Source organism: Pinus tabuliformis, chromosome 1_2 (genome assembly GCF_031772625.1).
Source record: "Pinus tabuliformis cultivar Carrire ecotype Pingquan chromosome 1_2, CPIR1, whole genome shotgun sequence".
Taxonomy (NCBI): domain Eukaryota; kingdom Viridiplantae; phylum Streptophyta; class Pinopsida; order Pinales; family Pinaceae; genus Pinus; species Pinus tabuliformis.
In genome coordinates, this window is record NC_142298.1 from 366,223,006 (window position 1) to 366,241,942 (window position 18,937).

General features: G+C 37.6%; 1 protein-coding gene across 1 annotated transcript; it reads right to left on the bottom strand.

Moving 5' to 3' along the window:
• Positions 1-2,355: 2,355 nt before the first annotated feature.
• Positions 2,356-2,904, bottom strand: LOC149205892 (uncharacterized). Its single transcript, XM_089393579.1, has one exon. It carries the CDS (start codon positions 2,804-2,806, stop codon positions 2,561-2,563), a length of 246 nt encoding a protein of 81 aa, XP_089249705.1. The 5' UTR covers positions 2,807-2,904; the 3' UTR covers positions 2,356-2,560.
• Between the last annotated feature and the right edge of the window lie 16,033 nt (positions 2,905-18,937).

Here is an 18,937-nt window from a genome sequence, read left to right on the forward strand (position 1 = left end):
GGGATGAGGGTTTCCTCAGAATCCTCCTGAATCTCCCATACCGAGAAGGAAGGCTCTTCCTGAATGCGGTTCTTGCCCTTTCCATCGCTGGTATCCTTCCCTGCAGTCTGATGCTCCTTCATCATTCTTTGTTTCTGTCTGGTCTCCATAAAATCCAGGGAATCTCTCCTCTTCAAGCCCTGGTTTCTAGGCCCGTGCGCTACTGTTCTATTCTTCTCAATTAATTCCTCCCCTTCTACCCAACTAGCAATCTCGCGTAAGTCCTGTACCGTCCTCCTGCTGCTCTTATAGGGGGTATTGAAGGCCGCGGGGGTGCAGGAGATCCCGGAAACCGAGTTCCGCCCGTCCCTCACCGGTGACCCACTACTGCCTGCCATCTTGTCATAATTCACGCCATCTGTTGTGAGACCTGATGAACCGCCTCCATCTCCCGTCATAGTTCGGGTAATTATAATCTCGCGATGGATGAATTCCTTCCCCACTATTTCTCCAGCCACCGTAGTACCATCCCCCCAATCGCCATCCTTCGTCCTACTGACAGGCATGATGATTTTATTAAGACCCGATTCCATCCTGATCTTCCATCTGCCTCTCCACGCTTCCCTATTAATCCGCTCTGCTGGATCGCACCTTATCCTTCGTGGCTTGAGCATGATCCGTCTTGATGAGGTCTGCCAACTCCTTCCACTCCTCGTTGCCTTCAATGGTTCTCCATTGCCTATCAATGGAACTGCCACGTCCCTTACAGCCGCAATTCGCTAACCAGTCTGCCACCTGATTCCCTTTTCGCCGCACATGACTCGTGATGCTGTAGTCGATGCGTTTAATCAAGCCGGATATTTCTTGGATGATTCCTGCCGTCCGCCAACTTTTGGTTACTTTCTCCCAACCTTGCCCATTGTTGAGTCTCCTCACCGTGTCCACAGCCAGTTGCGAATCCCCAGTGATTTCTAGGTTGGTGTATCCATTCCTGATAACAATTCTTAAACCTTGGTGCAGGGCCCAGAATTCAGCCTCATTATTAGTCATTTGGCCTCCCCATTCGGCATAGATCCACCTGACTTGATTGTTGCTGTCTCTAAAGATCCCTCCAAAACCAGCGTCTCCCGGATTACCCTTCGAAGCCCCGTCAAAGTTAAGCTTGATAAATTGATCCCGAGGGTATGAGAAAATCTCTGGACTCTGAGTTCTCATGTCATTGTTGGCCGAGCATTTGTAATGCACCATATCCAATTTTAAGTTTAGTTTATTCAGAATGGCCTGTTCTTCCGCAGTAGTTTTCCAATCCTCACTGTCCCATTTCTCTACTAGAATGGTCTCCCTCGTGTAGTCTACCACCTGCGCCCAGACAACTTCTGGAGAATTAGCCCGACTCTGGGTATAAAATGGTTGATTATCTGAAATAATTATCTGAATTAATAAATATAAAATGGTTGATTATCTGAAATAATTATCTGAACCAATTACATTACATTTATGGTTAATTATCTAATTATCTAAAATATTTTATTGATTTCCGTATAAAATGGTTGATTATCTGAAATATTTTATTGAAATATTTTATTGATTTTGTATGAGATGGATGTGGATTGAAAAGTTAAGAGTGCATCATCCCCTTCTTAAGTATGGGGGCAGAAAAGCCTTTGGGTTACTGCTAATAATATTGAATATATTATGAATTCTACATAGAGGTATGTGTATCAAAATATTTTATCAATGTGAACGGGATGTCTCTCCGATAAAGAAAGAAATGAACACCTTGTCGTAAGTATGGGAAAGGGAAAAGCTCCTAATCGTGAACCCAATGCTACTATGTGTATGTGTAGGTGAACCCAATGCTACTATGTGTAGGAACCCAATGCTACTATGTGTATGTGTAGGTGAACCCAATGCTACTATGTGTAGGTTGTGACAGTGCATGTAGGTTAGCATGGCTACGTAGCTACTAATTGAATAGAAGGGTAGGTATTCAGGGTAGTTTTGAATATCTTATGATATGACAAAGGAGGGATATACATGAATTAAGATTAGACTATCTATCTGGAATCCATTATTTTGGATAAATGGTATATATACAGAAACTTGAGACAACACGAGAGAAATTGTGATATATTTTACTCCATCTAATATATATACTTTCCCATTTAAAATAAAAATCATTAAAGAAAACTAAGCAGCCGATGATAAAAATTTCAGTATTCTTGCACACTTCACGTCTATTCAGAGTCTGCCACAATGAAAGCAATTGAAAATAAAATCCGGTAATATTTTGCAGACCAACTAACACAATTGCCATCGAAGATTAGTTTCCATCCAGGGACAATAATTTTAGTTTGTAAAACAAACCATGAAGAATATAGAAACTTACTCATTCCTAATGAGTAATATACAATTACAATTATATATTTCAACTGCGAAAAAATTGTGTATAGAGCAATTCTTAAGCCAGATATACTACTAAAAACTTACTTATTCCTAACGCATAATATACAATTATGTTTCTATATTTCACGATATACCACCACCACGATATACTACCAGAGATAATAATAATATTTGATTAAGCAGGCCCAGTGCCGGTGACACCCAGATCTTGCTTCTTATCAACACCTGGTCCGCGACCAAAGGCAGGGCCACCCTGCCCAGTCGCATCTTTCGTTTTGTCAGCATGGGACTCTACTTCGATTCCTCCAACGTCTTCCTTTGAATCCAATGTCTGCTGAGTTTTGTTTGCGCCGCCAGGAACCGACTCATACGTTGTAGCGGTGAAGCTCCCCTTTGGCTGCGCTCCTTGAGCCCCGGACATCCTCTTCCTCCTCTTCCTCAGATATCTCTCCTCCCCTTTCTTGTTATGAAAGCTTTTGAACCTGTGCAGCCGCGCAGTTTTCACCTCCAATGACAGAAGACGAGTTACTGAGATTTATATTGCAGGGAACGCCCTGTGAAGATAAGGCTGAACAATTAGAGTTGGCACCCCACGTAAGTATGGACCAAAGGCATCGTGTCAAGCAGAGACACCGTAATCTGTATACACGGATAAGGATTGCGTCTCGCAGGGCGGTGGTGCTCGGCGCCACCGATAAAAAAACAAAAAAACGCAAACTCTGGTTATGCAAACCACATTTGTCAAATTAAATTTGAATTTTTGTTTATGATATATTTATATTGTTTTTTTCTCCAAATTTCATTAAATCTTAAAATAATGTAAGTTCTCATTTTATTAAAATTGTAATACTTGTTATAATATACACTTAAACTTAATGATTGTTATTCTAGAGGGGGAGCCTTGTGAGTAGCGTGAGGATTATTAGTTGAAAAGACTCATTAAATTGGAGCAAGTTTAATATGATTCAAGACAATTATGTTATGAATTTTTAATAATTATATTATTTATAAATTTATTGTTATTTTTATTTATAAATTTATTTAATTTTAACATTTGAAAATTAATGTTATTGATGTTATAAATATTTGTAAGGTTAATTAATTAGTTATATGTATGTTTGATAATTTTTATAATTAAAAAATTATTATTTATTAATTTATACATAATTTATAATTTATAATTTTAAATTGCATAAATTATTATAATTTTTTTATTGATTTTTTAATATTAAAAAAATTAGATTTATTGTTATCAAAATTATTTTATTATTATATTTTTAAAATGCATTAATTATTCTAGTTTTTTAATCAATTATATATATATATATATGTATGTATGTATGTGGTGATGTATTTAAGATCTCTTTGCAGTAATAATTTAGGGTGATGTATTTATGATCTCTCTGCCCTAATAATCTAGGGTGATGTATTTACCATCTCTTTGCGGTAATAATTTAGGGTGATGTATTTACGATCTCTCTGCCGTAATAATTTACGATCTCTCCACTGTAATAATTTACGATCTCTGCACTCATAATTTACGATCTCTCTGCGGTGCTGTCTGGCAGTCCGGCAACCTGATATTAGGTGCACACATTCTTTATATTTTTCTAATACATATCTGCTTATATATTTTCAAGTATGAATAATTCACTACAATTACCAAAGATTATAAAAAGTAGACCTAGCACAGTTACTCTACAAAGCCTCTATGAGTATATAGAGTCTTTAGAGAAACGTAGAGAAGAAAGAGAAGTCAAGCTACAAACAGAGTTAGTAGCCATGCTGGAAAATAAATTCACATCTCTTGAAGACAAGATCCAAAAACAAATAGAAAATAAAATAGAACTATTGGAGAATAAGATGGAGGTAGTGGACACTGGGTTGCAGGTTATAGAAAAGAAAAACCAAGATATGAACCAAACATCTCAGTAAGTAGATGCTGATACTTTAGAGAGTCTTAAAATGAAGGACATGATTAAAGAGCTAGAAGAAAAAGTTAATAGTCGCCTCACCCTAAATAGTGTGGCAGGTAAATTAGATATCAAACCAATTAAAGATGAAATGAAAAAATTGATAGAATTAGACCATGAGCGTAACAAAAGGGCCTTGAACCTTATAATCTTCGGTTTGAAAGAGGAGGTAGACGAGGATACTTTAGCCATAGCCCAGACAGAATTACATAACATATTACAAATTGAAACAATGTGTCTCACAGAAGCAACAAGGTTGGGGAAACTAATTGAGAATAAAGGAAGGTTGATCTAAATAAAGGTGAGCTCTACTGACCATAAGTATGACATACTTAGTAAAACCTCAAGTCTAAAAGGAATGAGAATATTTATAAATGAAGATCTCATTCTAGAAGATCAAGCAGAATTGAGAAAGGAGGTTCAAAAGGTAAAGGAAGCTAGGAAGGAAGGAAAATGGGCAATAATCAGAAACATAAAAGCCGTTATTCGAGATAGAAACAAAAAAGATAATAATAAATAGCAATTCAACATGCTTCATATTCTTTCTTGGAACTGTCGGGGCTTTCCATGGAACAAAGGCCCCAAGCTAAGTTGGATCTTGAATGATGTTGATATTATTTTGCTTGTTGAAACTTGGGAGCACGAAGAATCTAAGGTCCCTAACATAGATGGCTTCACATTATGGTCTACCTAGAATACACGGTCCTCCCGTAAAGGCATTAGGGGTATATCTTGTTACATTAAGAAGAACATCTCTCCCCATGCTAGGATTTATAAAAACGACCCTTACAACCAATATAGTTGGATATAAATTACTGACATTTATGATAAAAAAACCTACATAACAATCTGTTATTCCCCCCCCATCAATTCTAACTTCTATAAGAAAAGGAATCTAGATAAAATTAGTCCTTACAATGGTTTAGAGAATGATATTTCTAGCCTAAGGAATGAAGGCAATATCCTTTTAATGGGTGACTTTAATGCTCGAACTTCAAGAAACCAAGCTATTCTTCTAAGTAATCATTCCAACCCTAATCCTCTTTGGTTAGACGAAGACCTTCCTCTAGCTAGCTAGTACAAAAGGAGCTTTGAAGACCTTGGGGAGAATTTGTTTAGGCCGGAGCTAGTCAAGCTTTATAGTGCTCAGGATCTCATAATTTTCAACGGTATAAAGAAGTGGCCCAATTCTAGCCAGATGACCTGCATCCATGGGCTTGGTAGCAGCGTGGTAGACTATGTTATCTCCGATCTCCCTCTATACAACGAAATAACAAATTTTGACATCTTAAACGACCACGAGCCTGACTTTGATCATAGGCCTTTACTTATAACTCTCAATTTTTTCATGCATAGAGATCCCATAGAAGATAATCCTTATAGCCAAAAGAAGTTAATCTTTGATAGAAATAAAAAAGATCTCTTTTTAAATGAATTAAAAACTAATTTGCTTCCTTTATCTAGTATAGACAACATAGAAGATCTCTATCATAATTTTACTACAACCCTCTCATATTCTTTTAACAAATTCTCAATTGAAGTTTCAAGTAGTAAAATAAATAACAAAACCAACCCATGGTATGACAAAGATTGTAAAAGTGCGAGGAGAGCAATTAAGGAAGTTTTTGGTGAATCTCTTAAAATTGGCAAGATAAAAATATACAAAGCCCTAACTAAAAGGAGAAAAAGTCAGTATATTTGTAAAAGACAAGAGAATCTCTTACACATCTCTAAGGTAGCTCCTAATAAATTCTAGAGGCAGATTCTAACTAGGAAAACTAAAGATAATAATAAAATTACTTTACACGACTGGAATTCCTATCTTAAAATGCTTTATGAATCTCCAAATGTCATGGATAACTTTGAAACCCTGCTCACAACGAAAGAAGTTTTCTCATTAGAAGATATTGATTTTGGGGTTAATCGCTTGGCTAATGGGAAATCTAAGGACATTGAAGGTTACTAGGCAGAAATATTAAAAATTGGAGGTCCTGTCCTCATCCCCTACATTCACAAGGTTTTCAATCGAGCGGTCAAGCAAGGGTTCCTTAAAACATGGACTCAAAGCATCATTATCCCTATTTTTAAAGTGGGGATACAAATAACCCCTCTAATTATCGAACAACTATGATCACCCTCTCTTGGCCAAGTTACATGGTATTATTTTGGAAAGGAAGTTGAGCATATGGCTTGAAAGTGAAGGTAAGCGGGCTAAAGGCCAAGCGGGTTTTAGAAAGAAACACTCAAAAACAAACCACCTCGTTATGCTTAGGATCATTGTGGAGGAATTATGCAATGATAAATCCAATCCCTCTTGTTGCTTTGTGGACTTTAGAAAGGATTTCGATATGGTTCCTAGAAACAAACTTTGGAATAGATTAGAAGAGCTAAAGGTTCCTTTTGAGTTGAGAGCTGCCGCTATAAGGTTATATGAGAATGTAATTTCCAAGTTAAAGAGAAATGAGGGGTGGTCGAAATATATTAAGTGTAATATCGGAGTTAAACAAGGTTGCCCCCTCTCCCCTACCTTATTTGGCATTTACATCAACAAGCTAGAAGGTTGTTTAGAGGAAGCAGGATGTGCTGGCACGATCTTAGCTGGGATAGTCATCATCCTTCTTCTCTACGCTGACGATATTGCTCTTCTCGCATGGTGCCCATCTGATCTTGATGATCAACTTATACTTTTTAAGGATTTTTGCTCTACCATGGGTATGATTGTTAACACTGACAAAACAAAAGTTATGATTATCAAATCCAAGAAGGACACTTATGCTAATTTTATGTATGACAATAGTAACTTAGAGGAAGTGTCTTCCTACAAGTACCTATGAATTGATATTCATCACAAGCTCAACTGGAATTATAGAATTGAGAAAAGGATTAATGGGGGATGGAAAGCTTATTTTGGTCTTGAAAATAATTGTAAAACGACAAACCTCATAATGTGGGATAGAAAGAAGTTCCTCTTTGAAACTTTAGTCTCTGGTTATCTTATATGGATGTGAGGTTTGGGGTTGTAGCATCTCTAGAGAATCCTGGAGAAAGATTGAACAAATCCAGAAGTGTTTTATAATGTATAACCTCAAAATTAAAAGCAACACACCCTATCCTATTCTCCTTATAGGAGTGGGTTTTTCCCCTATCGAGAGCCTAGCTATGACTAGGCTTCTGTTGTACAAGCACAAACTCAATAACATAGGGGACCATAAACTTCCTAAGCTAGCTTTAAATTCCAGCCAAAACCACCTAAGGCTCAAATGAGGTTGGTATAAAGACACCAGGGCCTGGTTAAACCATTCGGAGATCAACGAGAATGTTGCATTGCAAAACATTAATAACATTAAAAATATTGTTACTTCTAAGTTCAAATAAAAAATGTGGTGTGAGAAAGATTTAACAACTAAAAGAAAATTAAGATATTATAAGGAGGTCATCAACCCCACCCTAGAAGATCAAAAGTATCTCTTTGTTTTAACTAGCTCAAAGAAGAAAATTAATATAGCCAAGATTAGAATGAACTCTCATGAGCTCCATAGTGAAACGGGTCGTTGGGCAGTTCCTAAAACACCATGGATGGAAAGGTTCTGCCATCTCTGTGAGAATACGAACATCGAGAATGAAAATCACTTCCTCTTAGAGTGCCCCACATATAACCACATTAGATCTCAGTTTCAAAATATTAATTGAAATACTGACCTTCCTAGCCTTTTTCGATGTCAAATTACAGTGAGCTAGGGAGGCTTCTCTCCAAGCTTTTTGAGCATATGAATAAAATCTTAAATCAAACTAAATAATTTGTTTCTTTAGGTCCGATAGACCAAAGTTTGGTCTCAGTGGACGTTAACGATAATCATCATCATCATCATATAATAAATCGAGGTATTTTATTAATTTATAAAATAGTTACTTCGTGACGAGTTTGGGTTTAAAACACTGTCAATCTCATTCTCATCAAACTCGTTGGTCAAATGGTAATGAAAAAAAACATTGACAATAACAACAAAAAACTTAAGGAACATAGACATATTTCCCACAGTAATAAAAAACGACCAATAATCAAAATACAACCCACAATCATCCTTAGTCAACTATATTACCCGAATTCAAGTCATCCAAACCCATTGCGATGTGGCAAAGAAAAGGCTTCACATCATATGCACCATCCTACTTTCAAAGTTGTCCAATCTATCCTGGATTTGCTTCTGTCCTCAATGAAGAGAGACCAATCGATCCATCATGTGCCATTGATTGTGCTGGAGGTCGCTCATAAAGACAATGGCTTCGTTGCGATCATCATGTCGGTCATGGGCCAAATGCTCCATCACTATTGAAACCTGACATATCTGCAACTCTAAAGAATTGAAGGGTAGAGGTAGGTCCACTCATCCTGGCGAGGTGGATGGCTAAAACTCTACCCCTTCTCGATCATCATGTTGCTCCACTCGATGTGCTACCCCTTGGCCACGAGGACTAGCACCTCTCCGAGCCCGTTCTCGTTGACACTACATGGTGCTCCAACTAGTGACCACACACAACCCACACAAAATTTCCAAACCAGAGACTTGGCTGCAAGGAAGGATTAACTACCCACACACCCAATGCACTGTATTGACTGACCAACCTACTCCCCTCTCGAATAACCAAATTTCTAAATTCCCTCTATTGTAAAGATGACCACTGTTTGACCTCCATATTTCTTCAAGCCAACTACCCCACTCTGCAGACACAACCCACCAACAACAACGCCCCAAACTTGCATTACTATAGCCCCCCTACCCAACAACAAACATCTGAATCCCTCCCTAGGAACTGAAATTATGGGAGCTCCTAATTCGCTTTTTCTCTACCTCTCTAAGTAAAAATGACTATAGAGAAAAGGGGTGCGAGCCGCGGTTGGGCTTCCTCCAACATCTATGGCTACCCCAGTCAAATCTTAGAACACTCCAAACACCACTACAAAGACCCTACCAAGCAAAAGTTGAACATAAATAAAAATCAAATAAGGAATTGTTACCTGCTTCGAAGAAAAAGAGAAAATATCCATGCTGGATGTGAAGGCAACACTGTTGCCTAGATAATCCATGCGCTCCGACACCAGAAATCTTCCCACAACCAGAACTGCCCACAAAAAACTAGGGTCCCAAATGGTTATGCATGGAACCACCTCATTGACAGAATTACTGGCATTTGGCCTTTAATTCCTACTCATTTTCAACCTCGTAGAACATAGGGTGGCGTAGATTTATGATAAATAGCCACCTTGCGCTCCAAGTATGAGAATCTCCTCCGATGTCTCACTGCCCATTCCCTGAAACCAACTGTCAAGACCCGTTGTCAACCAAACTACACAAATAACCAACACTGCTTCTTGAAATTTCTTATCCCACTTACTAACATAAGCTTCACCGACACACCTCCGCATTCAATTGCCACGTGGGAGGGGAGTAAATGCCCCCTCTTAAACCCCTATCCCATCATTCAATAACCCCATCCAGGTTTTTAATTTTTATTATATTATTAAGGCATTCATGTAATAAATCAAATGAATTGTAAATGTTGATAGGTACGAAAATTTTAATGTCCACGAGACTAGCTATAGTCTGTGGGATCACTAGCTTCCCTACTTTTTGACTTTTGCAATTCAATCATATTATTATCCAAATTAATGATGAGCTGACCCAACCTTCTAACATTCCTCTCATTGAAAAGACAATGCCAAGGAACCGATGTTAACATACTACTGTAATTGTCTCTGATGTCTATGAAAGTATCACATTCCAAAATAAAATGTTTTTCCGATTCCACTGCCCCAGAAGTGCAAAAAGTACTTACTCGCTCTTCCCAAGCTTCTTGTGGTCTTTTCCATCGACCTGTTTCACACCGTAATTGATGCAAGTTAGTTCTTAATTGAGCAATAAGAATCTTTGCTCTCCATGGAATGTTAGCTCTAATGTACTCTTTTTGTTGGAGTTCACACGTGGGGTTGAATTCTTGAACATAATACTTCTTCTTTTTACCCAAATCTTTCCCCATATATGCTTACGAAACTTCTCCATAACATAACTCTTCAAATCCTTGCTATTTGTGGGACATGCATTTATGTAAATATTCCATTTTTGCATCCATTTGTTGTTTTGTCTCATCCATGATTTATTTCTTTCACTCATTCCTTCATTGAAAATAACTTTAGGCCATCTACCTTCTCCCATTTGCTCAATTCTTCGAAGATACCTTATGAGACACACCATAACAATTGCTTCGACAGAAGTTGCTCCTGTTTCACTCAACATTATCTCATAAGAAACCAAACTTTTTATTTCAAACTTGCTCATGATCAAGCATTTTTGGATTTTCTCAAATTGATTCCATTTTGAGACAAGGATGCTGCTAGCCCACAATTCACAACCATATAATATCACTGGACAAACTAGGAGCCCAGAAAGCACTTTAATTGTTTTCCAATCCCTTAACTCTGCCTCTGTACATCTGTTTTGAAGAGCATATAATGCTTTCCACCCTCCTAAGATTCTCTTCTTTCTGCAGTGCTCCCAATTAAGCTTGTTGTTGAAATCAATACCGAGGTACTTGTATTCATTTACTTCTTCAAGAATGTTGCCTTCAAAGAAGAACATATGTTGTCTCTACTTCTTTTTATTTGAGAAAATCATATTTTGGTCTTGCTGGTATCGCCACTACTTTACAAAAATGCTTAAGGGAATATAGGTGCATCTGCAATCCCTAGGCTGATTTAGCAATCAATACAAGGTCATCGACATATAAAAGAACCTTTATCACAAACTCCCCCAACCGAACACCATCCCCACCTTGTAGATTTAACCACTCTTCCAATTTATCAATATATAAGCCAAAAAGAGTAGGGGATAATGGACAACCTTGTTTGACTCCGATGTCACTTCTAAAGCTTTCTGAAATGCCTGCTGAAGTTCTGATTTTGACTTTCACCTCTTCATAAAGCTTATAGACAACAACTATATAATGCAAAGGAATTTCATGTTCTTCCATTCTACTCCACAACTTATCTCTAGGGACCGTGTCAAATGATTTTTTGAAATCAACAAAGAAGCAAAATACTTCTTCTTTTCCCTCCCAAACATTTTCAATAATGTGTCTCAACGTGATACCATGATCTACTGTAGAATGCTTTGGCCTAAAACCTGCTTGCTCTTTTGCCCTCTTTTTGGTATCAAAACAATTACTTCATGATACATCTCACATTGTCAAAATAAAAAAAATAAAAAATAAAATCATAAAAATTAACTAAACTATAACTTAAGATTATTATCATTATTAATTATAGAAACAATTAATATATGAGTTAACAATATATACATTTAAAAAGGAGTAGTCTTTAAGTGCGACTTTTTGGAGTTTCTCGCAATTTTTTTTGGTCAAATCTTGATTTGTGTTGTTTAAACTAGTTTTTGACTGCATATATGGATTCAACACACTCAAAAACCCATGTGGCACTTTGATTGTGAAGAGTTGACTTGTCAAACCTGTGATTTTAATGAATCCCTGCCGAATTCTAGACAAATTATATCGGAAAATAAACTGGAAAACTTTTCAAAAAGTCGCACTTAAAGGCTACTCATTTAAAAAAAGAAAGTAAATACACTTTATTACAATAACATTACTTCTTAATAAAAATCCAAAAAACATATAGTCAAAATATTTTATATATTTTTTATTTTAATTTAATTTTATAACAATTTGTTAAAGTAAATTGAAAAATAAAAAGGACATAATAACCTTTAAGTTAAATAATATTTTATTATATTTTGTAAAGGTTAAATTCCTACTATCTATTTAATTAATTATTATTTTTTCTCTGCAAATACTAAGTTCTATTAACTGAAAAGATAAATATTTTTACATGGAGTTGAGGCCTCAGAGATCAGAACTCGAGGGCACTCAAGACAGCAGAACTACCCCCTTACAAAAAGAAGTTGGGGAGACTAGTTACATATAGCTAGAAAATAGATATAAAACCCAGAGGATGACTTGTATAGCGAAGATAGAGACATTGGCAGCAGAAAGCTTAAATTCTTTGCAAACCAGCCGGTAAGTGACCCACCACTTCCTCGAAGGGATGCCAAAACAACAGGCCAAAAATGCTGAACCTTGACTGTGAGCGAAGATGCTTGGAGGTGGTCATCTGAGCAGTAACAAAAAACAAAAAGGAAAGAAGCAGGCCCAGGTGGCGCTAAACTTCCTTAACCTTACCAGGAGTCTTCTCCGCAACTAAACACGCACTGCCAATCCTCATACTCTCATTGCCATCCGTCTCGCTGACAGGGTTCGCCATGGAGTGACGTGGCGCCAAGAGTCCCTTCCTCATCAACTGGGCTTATGTCTTCAAGGGGCAGAATACCTTTAGGAATTTCCTCCTAACCAGACTTATCACTCTTCCAATTCTCTGGGCTATCTTTATCCATGGAATGCTCACTGCTTTGGGAAGGATCAGGAGCGATGCATGCCAGAGGGGAGATTTAATTTTCTTCTTCCAAAAGGATTATAGTAATGTGAGCAGTAATGAGAGGCCTATTCAAATTGCTTTGAAATTTGAAATGCGTGGTTTGGAAAGCGCTATTAGGAATTAGCCTGCGCCCAGAGCTCAAAGGTGGCACATCCTCATGAGAGGGGGGAAGATTAATAAGCGACTGCTCAGGTTCCACAGAGTGACCGACGGTTGAGTGTTTGCTGCTTCCACGTCGCCTCCCGGAGCGACTCCTTTTTCCCTGTCGAACCATTATGAAAGACGAAGGGTAGGGCGTAGAGAGACCAGAGAGACCACATACAACAATAGAGGGAATTGAACACATAGAGAAAGCACAGGGAATTGAACATAGAGACCGAATTGAATGCATAGAGAAATACCAAGACGGAGACACAACACTTCTAATGCTGAAGTCAAGAACTATGGAGATCTTACCCCTTAAAGCTGTGCTGAACCTCTTTCGGAGATACAGAGAGTTGGCCTGGAGCTTGCCTCTGTTTGCAAGTATCAGCCTGTCACCATATACCATAGCTAACTAGGGCTTGGCGCAGCAAGACTGAGCGCATGGTGTGAGGAAAACATACATGATTGACATGATTATAAAAACCATAATGTTGCATTGAACAACGCACTCCATAAATGCAAATATCCTACAGAATCCAGCCTTAATAACTCCATCCCTCTTGCGCGAGGTGAAGTCCTGGGAAGCCACGCTGCTTTGCAGCTGGCAGTACCGGGATTTACTGTTTTTCATGATGAACATTTAAAACAATTATGCCACCCGCATCTGGGGCTATTAATTAATTATTAATAATTAAATTAAAATACATTTATCAACATAACTATTGTGTGGAAAAACTCATATAAAATAAAAATAAAAATAATAATAACAATTATATTAATTATTAATAATTAAACCAACCTAGATCCATTTTAACTTTAGATTTATCAAACGCCGAGAGAGATTAAATGTCTCAAGGTGCAAACATTTCCTCAAGTTTTGCAAAAAAGAGGTTTTCACCTTGAGAGATTTGATCCCTCTTGGTGTAGATGCATGGAGATTCTGCTTAATAGTTGTTATGACTCATTGTTTTTTTGCTTGTAGTACTAATAGTATTTTTTGTCTTCTCATATCATGTCAAGGTTTGGCACATCCAACCTGTTTTTAAAAGTTTCTATTTGTAAGATGCTCTACATATACGAGGTCTTAGCAACCTCAAGACACTGAACTTATGTTATTGGTCTAGTTTCCCTTCAAGCAAACGAATAACAATTTTTGTTTGTTTGTCTATGTAATCCTCATTTGACGTAATGCAAAGTGCCTAACTTCATAATAATAATAATGATGATAATAATAATAATAGTTTCATTTATATTAGCCCCAAGGGATAGCTCAATTGGTCAAGCCCTCGTTGCTAAGTACCTTGACTATTGGGAGGTCATGAGGTCAAATCTCCTCGATGCCCTTTGGGTTAGGCCCTATATATTAGGCTGCCTTTGATGGATCTATGTGGATTACTTCCCGTGGACATAGCGACCATTCAGTGACTGTGAACCATGGTTGCCTTTCAAAAAAAAAAATAGTTTCATTTAAATTAATTAATTAATTATAATGTTATTAAGAGTATAATAATAATAATAAACATTTTATATTAGTACGATTATTAAAATTAATATGAGTAATAGTAAAATTAACATCAATAACAAGAACAATGGTATTATTATAATCATAATAACAATAATATTTTTTTGTAAGTTTAAGTTTGTATTGTTTCAAAAATTCAAAATATCAACATACATCTGTCATCTGTCCATGATTTCAAATTTTTTCAAAGGTGTTCTGAATTTGCCACTAAGGGAACCATATTTAATGACCACATTATGATAGAAAGACATACCAGTACATAATTAAATGAAATTCAACCAACCTATCAACTGGAGTACTGAAAATGAAAATATCTTTGAAATTTATAAGAGACAAATATTTGAGATCACAGGTGTGAGATCTTTTGCGTTGGATCTTGGAGGAGTTGAAGGCTTAAGCACACACTAGAAGTGGCTCTCAATATGAGCTAGCTAGGCATCCAAACTTTCAAGATATGAAGGTTGAAGTCTTTGAGCATGTTTGATGTCATTCAGGGCAACAAAAACATTGTATTGTTCCTCTTGATTCTCCTTTAAAACTCTGCCAATGAGAGTATTGAGTTGCTAATGGAGAGTTATAGAGTAAAGATATTGTTTCCGTCTTCCCCTGGTATGACCACATTTGGGAAATTAGTGAGGAACATCTTCAATTATATCAAAGCTTAAATAAACAAGACGTCTCTCAGCAAGTAGGGCCTCAAGATTTTTAATCTCAACTTGGATCTCTAATGGAACAACTATGTAATAGATGTTCGCAGCCTCACAAGCCTGTGAATCTATCTCTGATACCATGCAGAAATTAATGTGTAGGTTCAAAAATTCTCATGAGATTTACTAAATCACAAGACTTGAAGCTACTCTACTGATTTGCAAAAGTTAATTCACCATCTAGAACAAAAATCATAGACATGCAAAAGGAAACATCACACGTGAACAAATATTTATCTAGGGGAAGAAACTATTCAAAACCCCTTACTGTCTATATTGCACTAATTAGAGAATAAAGGTGAATAAATGTGCTTGCTCAAGCCTGAGCACACCCTGCAAGTGTATAGTCTATTTCTTTGCTTCACTGTCTGAGTCTAGCCAACACTTAGCCAATTTTCAGGCCCTCCAAGCTCCTATTTCCTGGTGTTGTTCCTATGGGAAATTAGCCTCTATTATTTAGGAATTTCCCACTATTGAATTGCACAATTCCTCTAGGTCCTTACTCTAATTGCATGCACCACTTGTACACAATGGAATATGCTACAACTAATAGTACACTGCCTTGGAATTTCCATATCAACTGGGTAACTCGAATTCTCTGCATGCAACAATTATTTTGGGCTAATTGATTAGTAAACTGGTTGATCACTGAGTGTTGTTTAAGTTCCACTTCCACAACTTGACCTCCATTAGTTCTTCTGACAATTAGAACTAGTTTAACTGACAATAAAACATGTTAACTAAAATAGATTGCTACAAATTAGCAATCAAGAATACTGAACTGAAATCAAGCTCCCCAACTCGAATTAACTGAGTTAATTGAGTTAGTAAGTGCCATGTCACCTCAGTTAACTACTTCAAAGGTTTATGCTAAAATAGAAATTCAAATTTTCTCTAGTTTGACCAAGGCAAAGTCAAACTGAGATTTTCTTGATGCATTTGTAACACTCCCTCTCAACAAGAAATGGATTATCAACCACCCTTATCTTGCACCTATGGAACTCAAACTTCCTTCTTGAAAAGGCCTATGTCAAAATATCAACTTCTTATTCCTATGTCAGAATGTACTACAACAACATAATCCGCCTTTGCACATAATCTTGTAGATGGTGATACTGTATATCAATATGCTTGGATCAATTGTTAAAAACAAGATTTTCAGAGAGTTTGATGCAACTATGATTATCAGAGTAAATAACAGTTGGATCCATCATTTAACCAAACAAGCTAACAAGTATCTTTCTCATCTAGATTGCCTCACATGTTTCTTGACTTGCATCCATGTATTTTGCTTCTGCCGAGCTGAGTGCCATAGATGTTTGCATCCTGCTGTAGACTCAACACTAGAAATTCCACCTGATGTTCTCTTCCAGTTTGATAGAATCCTTTCCCAGTCTGCATCAGTGAAGCCACACAACTTCACTCCCTCTATTCAACTGTACCAATGTCCAAATTGGGTAGTGCCTCTAAGGTACTGTAGAACATGCTTAGCTTCCCTCCAAAATAGTTTGGTTGACGTAACCATAGCTTGGCTCAGTTGGTTTACTTCCAAACACATGTATGGTCATGTGTTCATAAGGTACATGAGTGAACCCACCAACTGCTGGTAAAGAGTCGCATCCACTTCCTCACCTGAAGTGGTATCCTCTTTCCTCCAATTGGTCATTAGAGGAGTCTTCATGGGTTTTCACTTGTCCATGAAAAACATCTAAAGTATCTCGTTGGCATACTTTCCCTGAGAGACAAATAGTTCTGCATCACCTTTCCATACTTCAAATCCAAGGAATTAGTGCATGAGACCCATGCCCTTCATCTCAAACTCTCTTGCAAGGTCCTCCTTGCAAGATTTGATCATCTGCTCATCACCAGTCAAAATCAAGTCATCAACATATAAAACAATAATCAACAATTTACCTTCTACAAAAATGTGATAGAGGTTTGTGTTGATTTTTTTAGCTTGGGAGGTACTCCAAGCCTTGTGGATTGAGGGTTTGGAGGAAGGAGCTCCACAAGTGGCCTTGTGGGATTGAAACCCAAACTTGGGGTTTTTCACCCATCGTAATTTGGGCCAAAACCATGAGAATATTTCGACATATGATGGATGAGGATGATAGTTCTCATCGGGATGGATCAAATGCAATGAATATCATTTGATTATGAGTTGTAGAAATGGAGTTATGAATTTTTGAAGTTAATATATGTGGTTGTGGATTAATTTGGGAGAAACAGGTCATCTTGTGTCAAAATTATACTTGTTAACACCACATGTAGCCCTCATGTTTGTGTATAAATATGAGGTGAGTGAGGTTCATTTGAACACATCCAAAAGTGCATTTATCTCTTGAGAAAATACACCGAGTAGCAGTAGTGGTTGAGTAGTAGCAACGGTTGAGTAGCAACGCTGACTAAGTAGCAACAACGACCGAGTAGCAGTGACGACAGAGTAGCAACGGTGGCCGAGTATCAGCAACAGTAGAGTAGCAACGACGACTGAGTAGAAGCAACGAATGAGTAGCAGCAATGACTGAGTAAGAGTTGAGCGACGATAGAGTAGTAGCAGCGACCGAGTAACAACAACTGAGTGGCGGCCGAGTAGCAGTAGCTGAGCATAAACCATGCAAAGGAAGTCATCAGCCCTTACGGACTCTCAGAGGTATGTGTTTTGATATAGTTGATTGCTAGTTGGATGGGTGTCCAAGGGTTGGACAGTTGATGGAGTCTATTGGTAACCAAGAGGAGGGTTTCCTAGGTGTGAGGATGCCCTTGCCAAAGGCATATGCTATAATGAGCATTGATCACTCATGGATTGTTGGAGGGTAGCACGAGAGTGGGCCAAGTGTGGACGTGATTGTGCATTTATGGTCTGCTGGAGGAGAGTGTGATAGTGCCCAAGTTGGAGCATGGTGTGCAACATTTTGATGGATAAAAGTAGCTGCTAGAGTGGTATTTATTGAGATCAAGGGTCTGATCAACCAGGAGTAGTTTGTGGAGCCCTATACTTGTGTGTGGAGAAGGAAATCTACAACATATGATGGGTAGTCCTCCTAGCCCATGTTCATTGTGGGATATGGAAAACTTACAGTGATAGGTGGTATCTCTCCATGCCCTATGTTGGTATTCATTAGAGTAACGCAGGAAGACTATAGTGGATTGAAGTCCCTAAGTAGCTGAGGAGCAACAATGGGTAGTTGAGAGTTGTTCACAAGTGGATCTGTGAACAAATCGACAGGAGTATCAATGTATTGTGCTCTTAATGGACTAAGGAACAACTAGTGAGCAGATTGATAGCCGAGGTTTAGTGATCAGATGGACTTGGATCGTTGATAGAGATAGGGATGCATATTGAGAGCCGAAGGACTGGTCAGGTACAAGGTATGACCGAGAGGAGCTGAGAGAGTCGATTACATCAGCTAGATGGCCATAATATCTTGTTGAGGGTAGATTGGTTGTCAATGGATTAAAAACAAGCCCCATATTTTTATTCTTATACTAGTGGGTGTATGAGGGCCATTATCCCTGGTACAGGAGCCCTATACTGTTGTATTATTTTTAATATAACAAAGTTGGTTTGGAAAATGTAAAAAGTTGTCTATATGCTATGCATGTGTGGTTTACTACTATTTATATTCTACTGTGCAAAGTAGTATTGTTGAGATTCTTGGTTTGGTAGCGTCATAGATTTTAAGATTCTATCCTAGATCCAAGA

Coding starts and splice junctions, on each gene's coding strand:
- LOC149205892 (XM_089393579.1), bottom strand. CDS start 2,806: ATGTCCGGGGCTCAAGGAGCGCAGCCAAAGGGGAGCTTCACCGCTACA.